We start from the raw sequence: 13,612 nt of genomic DNA, 5'->3' as shown, positions 1-13,612 counted from the left end.
CCCAGGCGGCCAATCAGAGGCCTTCCTCGGACAATGGCCCGGTGGGTCGCGGGCTGCGGGGAGCCGTTCTGCGAGTCCCACTTACCCTGCCACGCGCGCCGCGTCGCCAGCCCGTCCCGGCTGCTGGAGCAGTGACCCCGCCCTCGCTCCCCTCGGCCGGCCCGCGCTGGGACCAGCCCCCGCCGCGCGGGGCCTTGGCCTCGGCCCGCGGGTTTTCCGCGGTCGCGGAGGGCGGGCCGGGGCGGAGTCGGCGACTATTTCAGGCTGCTCGGAGCCCGGGCCAGGACAGCGGCGGCCCGGCTCCGACACAGTAAGTGACCTCCGCTGCCTGGTGTCTGTCCTCACCGCTCCGCGCGGCTTCCGGTCCGCTCTGACCCCGAGACCGCGGCAGGACTCCCCGAAGAATGGCCTGGAGAGGCCGAGGGGACCCGGGCGGGAACACTCCGGGAAACCGAGACCTGTGCGCTCGCTGAGCGTCTGCGCACCAGGGCACAGAGGGTTGGGGTTGGGGTTGGGCGCGTGACGCAGAGCTCGGTCCCTGGAAGGAGGGTCAGGACAGGGGCAAAGGTGCGAAGATCTTCGTTTGCAATTGGAAGCCAACGTCCCCGCGGGCCTCCGGGACTGTACGTCAAGACCTTCCCTGCCTGTGTCTGGGCATCTTCATCTGGGGGTTGGTGCGCCGCCGGTCTATCACCCCAGGACAGGAGCAGGCAGGCCAGAGACCAGGGGAGGCTTTGTGTGGCCCTCAGCCCTGGCCGAGAAGGGTTGTGGCGCCTGGGATTGCGGATGGGCCGGTGCCTCTGCTGCTCCACAGGCTGTGGTAACACCACCTGCCTCTAAACAGGTGCCTTCCTGCCTCGGTTCGCCCAGCCAGGAGCCTGGCGTAAAGGGGCTTCTCCTCCCCTCCTGGGCTGCACGGGTGTGCGCTGCACAGGAAACTCCCTCTCACGCAGGCCAAACCAAGTACCAGCACTTGGCTTCTGGTTTTGCCACATCCAGTCAGCAGCCCTGTGAGGTGGGGGCTTCTCCCCATTGCACAATCGGGAGACAGGTCTCTGAGAAGAGGGGTTTCCAGTCCACACACCAGTGAGGTGCAGCCTAGCCCACAGCTAGCTTTTTCTCCTGCATCAGCTGCCTCTGAGAATTAGGGTCCAGGTGCTGCTGCTGGACCTGAAGGATGGGGTGTTTTGTGCCATAAGGAAGAGAAGGCAGGGACACTCTGTGGGGACCTGCAGGAGCCAAGCTTGGAGGTTGCATAGAGTTAAGTTGTGAGAAGTTGTGTTCAACTGGGAGGTATGGGACAGGTCACTTCTCCCTCACCCAGGAGGAGGCCGGGGGGGCCTAGGCTCCCAGGGTGGAGCTAAGCAGCCCTGCCCATCAGATCAGCTCCTCTGGGTGGTTGGCATGAAAATGGGATGGATTAAGAGGGACAGAAGTGCCTGGTGGCTTTGAACCTGGGAGTTTGGTTGGCTTGGGTCTCCCCAGAGCACGCTCTGCTTGGTTCTGGAACTCTCAGCCCACAGGGTTCCAGGGAGGCAACTGAGGTCCAGGACTGAGGGACTCTGCCACGGGCAGCTGATGAGGATGGCAGGGGCTGGGGGGGGGGCACCCAGGCTTCCTGGTCAACCAAGTGGCTTTGGCCAAGCCCCAGAGTATGAGACAAGACCCCCAGGAAATGGGACAGGGTAGCAGGGCTGATGAAGGTGGAAGGGCTGAGGCAAGAGGACTGCTCCAAGCTTCCATGCCTGCTGTGCTGAAGAAGACTGCTTCTTCAGAAGTATGGATCAGGCTATCTGCCTTGCAGAGCTGGTGCAGGGTCAGCCAAAGTCGTCCTGATGAGTGTGAGGTATGGCTCAATGCATTTATTCTTGAGGGTAGGGCAGGCAGGTGGTACCGTGGTATGGGTTACAGTCACCAGGGAGGCCAGCCTTGGCTCTCTCCCTCAGGGTCAGTCGAAGATTCCTCTGGTGGAACTGACATTGCTCTAACAATGCGGAGGGTCCTGCCTCTCTGGATGCAGCTTGCAGGACAGTGGGGAAAACAGAGGTAGGAGAAAAGCCAGGCTCTGGAACAAGATGACCTGAGTTTCAAGCCCACAGGCTTGACCACATGGCTATTTTAAGATTAAATAGCACAACTTCTGAATGAGAGAGGAAGAGATGGGATGGGTACCCAGGAAGGGCACAGAAACTGGAAATTTTGTGATGATGATGTCACCCCATTTGGGAGCAGGCAGGATGGAGCAGAAGCCAGGAAGTCTGGGTTCCAAGCAGAGTTGTTGTATGAGTTCAGGCAAACCTGTGCTTGGGTGAGTCCCTTTTTCCTGTGGGCATGTGGAAGGCTCTCTGAGGTCCCATTGCATCCTCCGAAGTCTGAGAGGCCGTATGTCTCCTGCAGATCTGAGCCCTGAAGTCAGTGTACGTACACAACTAGGATTTGCTCTCCTTCAGCCCCAGCAAGGGCAATTTCTGTTCATGGTATCTTTCTGTGACTCCACAGCCACATAAGACCTGGGCAAGAAGGATGAGGAATTGGGGTTAGGTAGGGGAGGCCTGGGTTCAGGCTGGCTTCTGGGTGTTCTCTGACCCTGGCATGGCGCTGGCTGTTCTGGACCTCTGTTCTTGCCCTGTCCAAAGGGACAGCAGCCATGCCCTACCCCCTCTCCTAGGGCTCTGTGGGATTCTTGGAGGTACTCACTCCCTGCCATCCTTTTTCCCAAGAGGGTGGACTGTAAAATGCAGGATAGGCCCCTTCATCCAGCAGGCTTGATGTTCCCAGCCTCTCTTCTGCCTTAGGGGCCATTCTGGGAGGGCCCTGGGTATCAGGAGACATGCAAGTGGAGGCACTTGTGATTCGGGAGTGGGTGGTGTTGGTGCTCTTCTGGCCCAGGAGGTTTCCAGGGTTCTTGTTGCTTGTACAGGTGAGAACAGAGGCACTCAGTACCGCCACTGGGCTGTGTGCTATTGCCTGTGTGCTCAAGCCCACTGTGACCGCTGGCCCTGTCGTCCCCAACCCCGACTTGTAGGACTGAGCCAGGGTGATGCTGAAGATGATGACCTTCTTCCAAGGCCTTCCGGGCCAGCAGTCTGTGCCAGAGACTCTCAACTTTCCTGGAAGCCCACAAAAGTTGCCCTCCACATCAGAGGGTGAGTCAGAGGCCTCCATGTCAGAGGCCTCCTCTGAGGATCTGGTGCCACCTCTGGAGGCTGTAGTAGCTCCAGATCAGGAGAAGCAAGAGGCTGCAAAGAAGAAGAAGCCAAAAGGACTGGCCAACATGTTCAGCATCTTCACCAAAGGCAAGAAGAAGAGGGCGAAGCCCAGCGTGGTGGAGCCCCCAACGGAACCTGAGTCCAGCCCGCGGCTGGATGGCCCCATGCCCACAGGTAGGCTGGGATGATGGCTGGGGCTGGGGGCCTGCCTAGAGCTGGTCTAGGCCTGGGCAGGGATGGGCTAGTGGATCGAAGGAGCTCTCACCCAGGACAGAGCGGGCAGGGAGGTGTTCACCTTCCTCTGTCACCAGTGTCCCGGGTCTTGGGGCCGGGGTGGGGAGGGGTCCTGTGTGGGGCACTGGGGACTCAGCCTCCTCTTGCCCGGATCGGCTGGCAGCCCCGGGCCCTGCCTCACGCGGGTCCCCTCCGCAGTGGAGGAGCTCAAGGAGGCCCTGGAGCGCGGGCGGCTGGAGGCGGCGGGGCCGCTGCTGGCGCTGGAGCGAGAGCTGGCGGCGGCGGCGGCGGCGGCGGCGGCGGCGGGCGGCGCGAGCGAGGAGGAGCTGGTGCGGCGCCAAAGCAAGGTGGAGGCGCTGTACGTGCTGCTGCGCGACCAGGTGCTGGGCGTGCTGCGGCGGCCGCTGGAGGCGGCGCCAGAGCGGCTGCGCCAGGCGCTGGCCGTGGTGGTGGAGCAAGAGCGCGAGGACCGCCAGGCGGCGGCGGCGCCCGGGGAGGCGGCCCTGGCGGCCACGCGCCCGCGGCGCTGGCTGCAGCTGTGGCGGAGCGGCGTGGCGGAGGTGGCCGCAGAGCGCCTGGGCACGCGGCCGGCCGCGGGCGCCGAGGGCCGCTCGGAGACCGAGAGCATCTTCCTGCACATGGGCTGCACCATGAAGGAGGACCTGGAGGCCGTGGTGGAGCGGCTGAAGCCGCTCTTCCCCGCCGAGTTCGGTGTGGTGGCCACCTACGCAAAGAGCTACCACCAGCACTTCGCGGCCCATCTGGCCTCCATGGCGCAGTTCGAGCTGTGCGAGCGCGACACCTACTTGCTGCTGCTCTGGGTGCAGAACTTCTACCCCAAGTGAGCAGGCGCGGTCGGAGGGGCGGGGGTCCCTGCGCAGGAGGGGTGGGGAGCAGCCAGCCGCAGAGTCGCTGGGCTGGAAACCATGGTGGGCTTGGGCTCAAAGGCTCTGAGCCTGCGCCTCCGGGGACTGGGCACAGTGACCAGGTGGGCTGTGGGCCTGGGTCTGCTTTGCACTTGAAATCTTAAAATTCCTGGGCCCCAGTCACATTCTCAGTTGGGGAAACTGAGGCACAGAGAATGGCAGGGGTTTGTCATTCATTCATGAAGTCCCAGTCTGGAGAGGGGTGAAGCAGAGTAGGAAGGGTTGTGGCAGGGGTGGCCAGGCTCAGAGGAGGCCAGGCCTGGAGGAGCCAGGGAGCCAGCTGCTCTAAGGCAGCTCAAGCCAAATGTAGTCAGACGGCAGAGGATACCAGGCAGGTGGTAAAGAAGGGAGGAGGGAGGATGATGTTCCTGGCAAAGGGAGAGTCACCCTGGGAGCTAAGAGGAGCTTGAGCGTAAATTTATCAAGATTGCTCCTGGGCAACCCCAGGCAGGAGAGCTAGCAGGGGTGGGATGGGGCCAGGTGCCATGTGGAAAAGATCCCTATTGTGCAGGGTTGCCCTGTGAGCCCACAACAGGTCCAGGTTCTGGCCACCAAGGGCTGCAGCTCTTTAGTGGGAGGCTGGCTGTGCCAAGGAGGGCAGCTGGTACCCAGCTGGGCGCGGCCTCAGGCATCCTCTGAATGGCCCAGACCCTGGATTTCTGAGTGTGCCTGTCATTCACACAAGCTTCTGTGGAGAGTCTCATATTGCAGCATGGAAATGCCAGGGGTTCTTACTGAGGGGACTCAGCTCCTGCTCTGCCCTGTCCCGAGTGAAGGCTGGGGGTGTAGACAGTGTGACCAGTGTCTGAGGGTCTTCGGGACCTCCGGATGGCCAGTAGGCTCTGTTAGTATTGATGGACCTCCTCCTGGAGGAAGGCCAGAGGAAAGGCACAATGGGGTGGCAGGTGAGGAGCCAGCAGGGCATAGGGAAGTGGACACAGGGCAGGGTTGCCAGAGAGAGCCCTGACTGAACCAGTTCCTGCTGCCTGGTCCTGACTCATCAGGAAATGCTGGGCACTCACACCTCTGCCTGTTGGCTTTCCTGTCCAGTGACCCTGAGTTCTCCTAGCCTGGGACCCACAAGGGTTGGCAAAACAGGGAACTGGGACCAGTCTGGGCATTGAGTCCAGGGGGGTGTTGTTGAGGCCTGTGTAACCAGACGTGGGGAACCAAGGGTCACAGGTACATCAGACTGGGCAAGGAGCACAGAGAAGGTCATTCTTAAGCTTCCAGGGTCCTTAGGAAGTGCCAGGGCTCCACAGGTCCCCCAGGAGCTCAGGATCCTGAGAGGTGCCGGAGAGGTAGCCAGGGGGACTCCGTGAGCAGGTCTGAGGCAGTCCCTCCATGTGGATTGGCCCCTCTGTGGGGGCAGCAGGGCTGGCCTGGCAGGGGTCGCAGGGCTGGGTCACAGTGAGGGGGTGGGGCATGTCTCAGGGCCACTGAAGTCAGGGGTTGGGTTGTATCTGTGCAAGAGGGGAAGCCTTGGAGCAGGGGAAGAGGAGATCTGAAAAATGGCTCTTGTGGGGAAGACATTGCTGGGGCCCTGGGGTGCGGGAGTTTCCATCAGCTGGAGGAGAGGTGGTGGTAACTGGCAAGGGCTGGGCAGTGTTTCAGGCTGACAGAGTCTAGGGACTGTTTCAAGCAGGAATGCTGGGTGTGGGGAGAGAGTGAGAGAAGGCAGGTGACTGTGGGTTCTGAACCAGGCCCGGGGAGTACTGAGGGGCAGGTACTGCTGGGTGGGCGCAGTTCGCCTCATGCCAGGCTTACTCTGCCCACAGTGACATCCTCAGGAGCCCCAAGCTGGCAAAGGAGCTGCAGGATGTCAGTCTTGGGAGCCTCCTACCCCTGAAGCAGATTCACCTGCTGGAGGCCACGTTCCTGTCCACCGAGGCGGTAAGTCCTTTGAACCATGGTGGGGTGGGGGGGCACGAAAAGCAAAGGGAGGCTCAGAGACAAATGACACGGGCAACAAGCTTGACAGCTACTTCCAGGTGAGCGAGGTCAGCGCTACCATGACCTGCCCCTCCTCCCCCCAGGCTAATGTGAAGGAGCTGATGGCCCGAGCCCTGGAGATGGAGTCACAGCACTGGACCCAGGATGTGGCTCCCCATAGGCTGGATGGCCACTGCCACAGTGAGCTGGCCATTGACATCATCCAGGTACCATGGTCTGCCCTTTGGGTTCACACACACCCAGCCAGCCTGTGCCTCTGCCAGCAGAGCCATGCCCACTTGTTCCTAGTGTGGGCACAGGCCCATGTCTGAGAACCTGCCTTGCTCCAGCATGCTCCCCCAGGTGGCCCCTGCTCTGCTCACCTACTGTCACCCCACAGATTGTCTCCCAGGGCCAGGCCAAGGCCGAAAACATCACTCCTGACCTGGGCACACAGATGAAGCAGGTGCTACTGGTGGAGCTGGCTGTGTTCCTGAGGAGGTGGGTGTGCCCCAACTGACAGGCGGGTGGTGGTGGGATGACTCTGCAGCTACCTCTCACAGAATCATGTCCCTCCCTGTGCTCAGGTGGGAATCCAAGCAAGATCAGCCCTGCTCCCCATGCCTGTCATTCAGAGCCAGGAGTCCTCTGACCCCTGCTCTGTCCCGTGGGCACTGGATAGTATGGTGCTTCCTACCCCTGCCCCCCCTTCAGTGAACTCGGGGCAGGTCAGTCTCTAGCTTCCAAGGGCATGCTCGTGAGGGGCCTAGGCCCCTGCCACCTCTTCCACTCCCAGAATTAACTTGGGTGCTCCCACCTCTGAGGACTCCTTTAGCCAACCCCAATACCTTCTGGTCATCCAGCTGTAGAGGGGGCCTGGTGAATGGTGGGGACAGCAGAGCCCCAGGACAGCCCTCTGGAAGCTCAGAGGGGGCTCGATCCTCTGGCCTTAGCTTGTACAGCCAGTGACAGGCTGCTCCCTGGGTCATAGAGAGATAATCACACAGAAAGGTACTGTGTGAACCAGGGAGATCGGCTGTGGTCGTGGTGTTTATGCTGGTCCTGAAGGTGCCCCTCTGATCCTGACAGCTACCAGCGCACCTTTGATGAATTTCTGGAAAGAGGAAAACAGCTGAGAAATTACAGGGCCAACATCATTGCCAACATCAACAACTGCCTATCCTTCCGGTGAGGATGCTGGGAAGTTTGCGTGGCAGAGAAGCAGGGTAACTGGGATTCGGAAGGAGGAGGAACTGCTTAAGCAAATGTGTGGAATTAAAGTTAGCGAGGCCTTGGCAACGGGGGCCTAGAGCAGCCATGTTTGGCGTCATTCAGATGTTTATGAAGGGGCACAGTGATTGTGCCTGCTAAGCAGATGGCAGACTGAGAGGAGAGTCTGAGTAACTTGCCCTCTGGTGGAAGAGCATGCTGCAGGAGTGTGCTGGGGTATGGGCACGCGGATGAGAGGACTCAGACTTGACCCCACAGGAAATGGGGAGCCCTTGAGGGTTTGAAAGTGAAGAGAAGGTTTGGAAAGATTCATCTAGGCTTACTGGGTGTGGGGCTGTAGACTGGGTAGTCTAGTGTGGCTTCCTGTCGCCACCATCCAGGACATCCATGGAGCAGAAGTGGCAGATACTACAGGACCCCCGAAGCCACCTGCTAGACCCCCTGAGTGAGCTCAAGGTTCACGGCCTTGACACGCTGCTCCAGGACCTGTTTGTGGACTTGAAGGTAGTGGGAGCCTTTTTTGTTGTGGATCATCCTGAGCCCAGTGTCAGGAGGGAGGGTGGGCTTGGGAGGGGCCCAGGAGGAATGGCAGAAACACCCAGGTGCAGCTCCTGCTCCAGGTCTCTAGGAGGAACGAGTATGGGCCGGGGGTGCCCAGGTGGTCGGGCCCCAGAGAACTTTTGGCCTCACCCACCACCTGGTCCTGGTGCTTATAGTGAGAGGGGACCCTAGGGCTAGGGGGTGCGAGAGAAGTCTCAGTGTCCCTCCCTACCTGGCCCCCACTGTCCCCAAGTTTGGACACTTTCCCTTACTCTCCCCTAGGTTCCTCCCTCCCAACCCCCACACCTGACTCCTGGCTCCTGGTGCTCAGGGTCTTTGGCAGCTGAGATCCCATCTCCTGGGGTCCAAGAAGTCTGTGAGGGGGAAGGCGGGGGGGGTGTCCCTTGAAAGACAGAGGAGGGGTTCCTTGCCCAGAGTCCAGGACTGGAGGCTGGGGCAGTTGTGGGTGGCGAAAGCCCGAGTGGTGACCCTGGGTGACTTGGCACAGGTCTCATAGGCCCAGCCAAGCACAAGGTATTGTTTATGCAGGAATTTATTTATATAACAGGGAGGCAGTAGAAAAGCCTCAGGGCCGGCAGACAGGCTGTCCTGGCTCCTGAGCTACAGCTGGATGACCTTGGAGGAGTGTACACAGACCCTGCCTCCACTTCCTGTCTGGGACCTGAGCTCTGCACGGTTTCCCTGGAAGTCCTCCAGTCCCCTCGCCCTCCCGCCCATCAGTGTGAGGGTGTCTGTGCCTGGCGCCCTTCCTCTACAGGGCGCGGCCAGACATCCTGCCTCTCCTCCTCAGCCGCTGTTCAAGAGGTTCACACAGACCCGCTGGGCGGCGCCCGTGGAGACCCTGGAGGAAATCATTGACACCGTAGTGGGAAGGCTGCCTGAGTTCTCAGAACTGCAGGACTGTTTCCGGGAGGTGAGGAGGCTCTGGGCTGGTGGCTGGGGCTGGGTGCAATCTGAACACCCATGTCACACGTGCGTGGACATGCACACATGCTCACACGTGCACATGGAAACACGGGCACGCGTATGCACTCCTTTGCTCTGGATTCCTGGCTTCGAAGCTTTAAGGGAGGTAGTGAGCTCCCTGTCGGTGGTTGACTCACACCACCCCGGCTTCTTACCTGCCTAGGAGCTCATGGAGTCTGTACACCTGTACCTGGTGAAAGAGTACATCATCCGCCTCAGCAAGCGGCGCCTGGTCCTCAAGACTGCTGAACAGCAGCAACAACTGGCAAGGCACATCCTGGCCAATGCCAATGTCATTCACAACTTCTGCACTCAGAATGTGAGCCCCTGCCCCCTCTATCCCTCTATCCCAGGCCCCCCTAAGATGGGCCCCAGCTTCTGGGTCTAGGACAGCCCCTGGGGGCTTCTCTGAACCTGATAGTATGGCCCTGCACTCTGGGTACCAAGTGCCTGTGAGGACGGGGGACTCAATTAGGCCTGTGCCCCCAGGGCTCCGCTGCAACCTGGCTGGATCCTGCCCTCCCCACGCTCGCTGAGATCATTCGCCTGCAAGATCCCAGTGCCATCAAGATTGAGGTGGCCACATATGCTACCTGGTACCCTGACTTCAGGTGAGAATGAGGGACCCTCAGGATCTAAGCAGTGAGTGTGGCCTTGTCAGGTCCACTGTGGACTCTGTCTCTCTAGGACCTGTGTGGCACCATTGCTGTTAGTCCACTGAGACGCATGTGGTGTCCAACCTGTACTGGGCACTAGGCCGGGGACTCTTGTGTTTGGTCCCACAGTGGCCGTACAGGGTGACACTGTTTATCTCCATTATACAGCTGAGGCCTAGAGAGTGGAAGGAATGTGTCCAGGTGACAGGGCTGGCTGGTTAGTGGTAGAGCTAAGATGACAAAGCCAGACAGCAGTTCCACTGCCCGCGCCCTTAGCTCTACGGGAGGCTGCCCCTCAGAGGGGAAGCAGATCAGAGAGATCAGGCTCTGCCTCGAGGCCAACAAGTCCGCGGGGGCTTGGACCTATGCCTGGGCCCTGGGGCTCTTGTGGGAATGGAGGTTTGGTCTCTGGCTTCCTGAGGGTCTGGTGAGCCGTGGACATTATTCCTTTCTGGGCTGGGTCCTCTGACATGGTAGGGAAAGTTTGAACAGGTCTTTCCTGGGATCGACCTAGCTTAACCCAGTCTAGCCTAAGCTGATTCACTGTACTCATCCATTCGTCTGTCTACCCATACAAAAGCCCATCCGCCATCTCCTCATCAGCCTGCCTGTCCACCTATCTACCTGTCCATCTAGCCCTGTAGCCACCCACCCACCCATTCATCTACCCATCCATCCATCCATCCATCCATCCATCCATCCATCCATCTGTCCGTCCATCCACCCTTCCACCTGCCCATCCACCCCTTTATCCACCCGCCCACCTGCCCACCCACCTATCCATCCTTTTGCTCATCCCCACAACAGTTCTTAGTGGTCTGCTAGGTGCCAGACCCTCTTCTAGGCGCTGGGATGCAGTGAAGTACAAGACAGGCTGCCTCAGTCCTACAGAAAGTGGCTCACGCACTTTTGAGGGCCAGCGGTCATGAAATAATTAGGCAAAGAAATATGACAGTTGCGGGCTGTCGACTTTGACCAAGATCATGAGCAACAGGGGTTGCTGACTTCAGAGATGGGGAAACTTGGAGGAGGTGAGAGTTCAGCTGAGACCTAGAGGGCAGGAAGGTGCTGGTCACCTCCAGAGGGTGCAGAAGAGCCAGTGTAGAGGCCTGGCTGGAGGGCAGTGGGGGAGGGACGGTGAGGACCCTGCTGGACAGAAGGTTGGCTGCAGGGCCCTATAGCAGGGCCTGGAGCCTGCTGGGTCAGGAGGGTGTGAACAGGGGTGTCAAGGACAGGTTAGGCTGATAGGATGTTCTCCTTGCCAGCAAAGGACACCTGAATGCCATTCTGGCCATCAAGGGGAACCTATCAAACAGTGAAGTCAGGAGCATCCGGAACATTCTGGACATCAACACAGGGGTGCAGGATCCCTCTAGGTCCCTATTTTCACATATAAAGGTTGGTTAGCTTTTCCTGCATCTGACCTGCTTGTGACCACCCAGGGAGCACCAGGCACAGCCCCACTTGGTGACAGCTGCCCCACTGGGGGCTGTTAGACCACCACTGGCTCTGTGACCCTCCTGGGTCTCTCACATGCTGCTGCTACATCTGCCTGGTCCTGGCTTTGAACGGGACCTGAGCAGCTGGGATTAGACAGACCCTGCTTTGTTGATGTGTCCAGTGGGCCAGAGGCACCCGCTGTGGGAGCGGACGGGCAGCATCTAAGAAACCCTTTGTAAATGGTGGTTGGTTGTGTGTGTGCCAAGGGAGGCCCGTGATGGTGTGGCCAGGAGCCAGGAATCCTGGGCATCCCCTGCTGGGGGCCTCCTTCAGGCTGTCTTCTAACAGTCCTCCACGCATGTGGGCCTGAATTCCCTTCTGCTTCCCTAGGCCAGGGACAGAGCCTTACTTGACCTGCTTCCTTCAGCCCAGGGCTGCCCTGAGCTGGGCTTAGCAAGTCTAGAATTGAAGATGGACTCTCATGTGGGGCTCCTGACGGGGCTGCAGGGGCTCCCTGGTGAACTGGGGCAGATAAGCAGAAGAGCCCACTTCCAGATCGCCCTGACCCCGAACACAGGCCACACTCCCCTCAGCACTCCCCAAGGGTTCTCCTGAGAGGGTCTCAGGAGGCCTGGTGTCCACTGCAGCAGGGCCCAGGACCTCCTGGCTCCTCTGGGGTCCTCCCTGCCCTGGGCAGAGCCAGGCCCAGAGCTGCCTCCGTGAGCCCGGCCACCTGGAAGCCTGGCCGAGGACCTAGTAGGGCCAGCTCTGCCGCTTCCCTGTGCTGCTGTAACAAAGTCCTGAACTGGCGGAGTAGAACCAAAGCCTGTCTTAAGTTCTGGGAGTCGGAAGTCTGACAGCAGAAACCAAGGTGCCGGCAAGGCCACGTTCATTCTGGGGGCTCTGGGGAGAGTCCTTCCCCGGCCCTTTTTCTGCTTTTAGAGGCCACCCACATTCCTTGCCTGTGGCGAGTCAGCGGTGGCTGGTTGTGTCCTTTACACTTCACACCACTGTGACCTCTTCTGCCCACCTCTCCCACCTTTAAGGACACTAGTGACTCCATGGAGCCCAGCTAGAGAATCCGAGGTCATCTCCCTACTTACCGTCAGCTGCACAGCAACCTCACCTCATCTGCCATGTAGCCTCCAGCCACAGCTCTGGGCATTAGGACATGAATGCCTTTGGGGTTATGCTGCCCACCACAGCATCCACCTCTCCCCTGCCCCGCAGGGCGCCTCTTCTACCCCAGGGAAGCATGAGTCCAGTCTACCTGCTAGGTCTCCGCCACCCCAAAGGCCCTGCCCCGCCCTGTGCCTGAAAGTTCCCGCTCAGCACAAGAGGGGCGTTTAGACCCCACCCTGACCCAGCCTCAATTGTGCCTTGGAGGGTGCTGAGCTGGGGTGTGCAGCCAGCTCTCTGGGTTTGTCCCCTCTTCCCAGGTACTGCCTTACAAAACTGGCCAGGAGCTGGCGGGTGTGAGTCATGCACAAAAATCCATGTACATTTGTAGGCGTCAGTTTGTTTGATAGTGTTGATATTATTATTATTATTAATATTATTTTTGATAGTACTTCTTTTGTATGTGTATACTCAGGGCAGGATGTTTTTATAGCTTGGTATTAAACTCATTTCAAAAGTGACCGTGGCGTGGCTTATTTGGGGAGCTGCAAAGTTGGGGTGGGGATGGGATCATCCTTAGCCACTTTCTTGGCCTCCCCAGCTCCTGTGGTCCAGGCTAGAGAATGCCCACCCACCCCTGTTCCTTGCCCTCTGTGCCCGGGTCCTCATTTGAAAGTCTGGGTCATGACACTTTGGGGTCTCCCTCACAGCCCTTTACTGAGGATGAGGGCTGGTGGGAGGATGGCTGTGGCCCTCATTTCAACTCCATGCTTGGGCCCGTGGGAACTTGGCACAGTGTTGGAACTGACTGGGAAACCACAGCTGGGAGCAGAGGAGCAGGTGTGCGTGGCGGCTGCAGGGTGGTCCTCCCGTACCCGAGTTCTGGCCAGGGATTTGAAGCAGAGCAGAGTTCCTGAGGAGGGAAGAGGTGGCTATCCCTGGGAGGGGCCCCAGGGAGCCATGGGGTCCCGTGGGCAGGTCAGAGGGAGCTGGGTGTGGGCTGATGGGGCTGGTGGAGCCCACCGTGCAGGAGGTGATTGGAGGCCCCATAGTGGTGGCGGCTGCAGGTCCAGAGCGGTTTTGAGCCCCTTGGGCACTGGCCTTGAACCCGTGTCTGTTTCCTACTGGCTCCTTCGTGGAACCCTGGGAAGATGGGGGGACAGTGTGCCCCTCACTTACATGGACCCCGATGAGTGTGGGAGAGGAGCAGGGGTTGAGGACAGGACCATTTTAAATAAGGCGGGTGGACATCAGCCGAACTCAGAGGCAGATGAGGTTGACCCATTCAAATCACTCCCACTCTCCCCAGGAGGAGGAGGGCAGCACCTGGGTGGTCCCC

At 59.6% G+C, this 13,612-nt stretch overlaps 1 protein-coding gene across 1 annotated transcript; it reads left to right on the top strand.

The window, feature by feature from the left end:
* Positions 1–176: 176 nt before the first annotated feature.
* Positions 177–12,794, top strand: TNFAIP2 (TNF alpha induced protein 2). Its single transcript, XM_079130096.1, is given in 13 exon segments — positions 177–310; positions 3,026–3,383; positions 3,642–4,284; positions 6,148–6,262; positions 6,406–6,528; positions 6,702–6,802; positions 7,391–7,489; positions 7,912–8,035; positions 8,883–9,005; positions 9,222–9,377; positions 9,548–9,669; positions 10,980–11,116; positions 11,119–12,794. Coding segments are annotated over 12 exon segments (2,178 nt in total). The 5' UTR covers positions 177–310; positions 3,026–3,040; the 3' UTR covers positions 11,211–12,794.
* Positions 12,795–13,612: the final 818 nt, after the last annotated feature.

Source organism: Sciurus vulgaris (genome assembly GCF_902686455.1).
Source record: "Sciurus vulgaris genome assembly, chromosome: 2".
NCBI lineage: Eukaryota > Metazoa > Chordata > Mammalia > Rodentia > Sciuridae > Sciurus > Sciurus vulgaris.
Note: the sequence above shows the minus strand (reverse complement) of the source record. Positions and strands in the feature narration are given on the sequence as shown.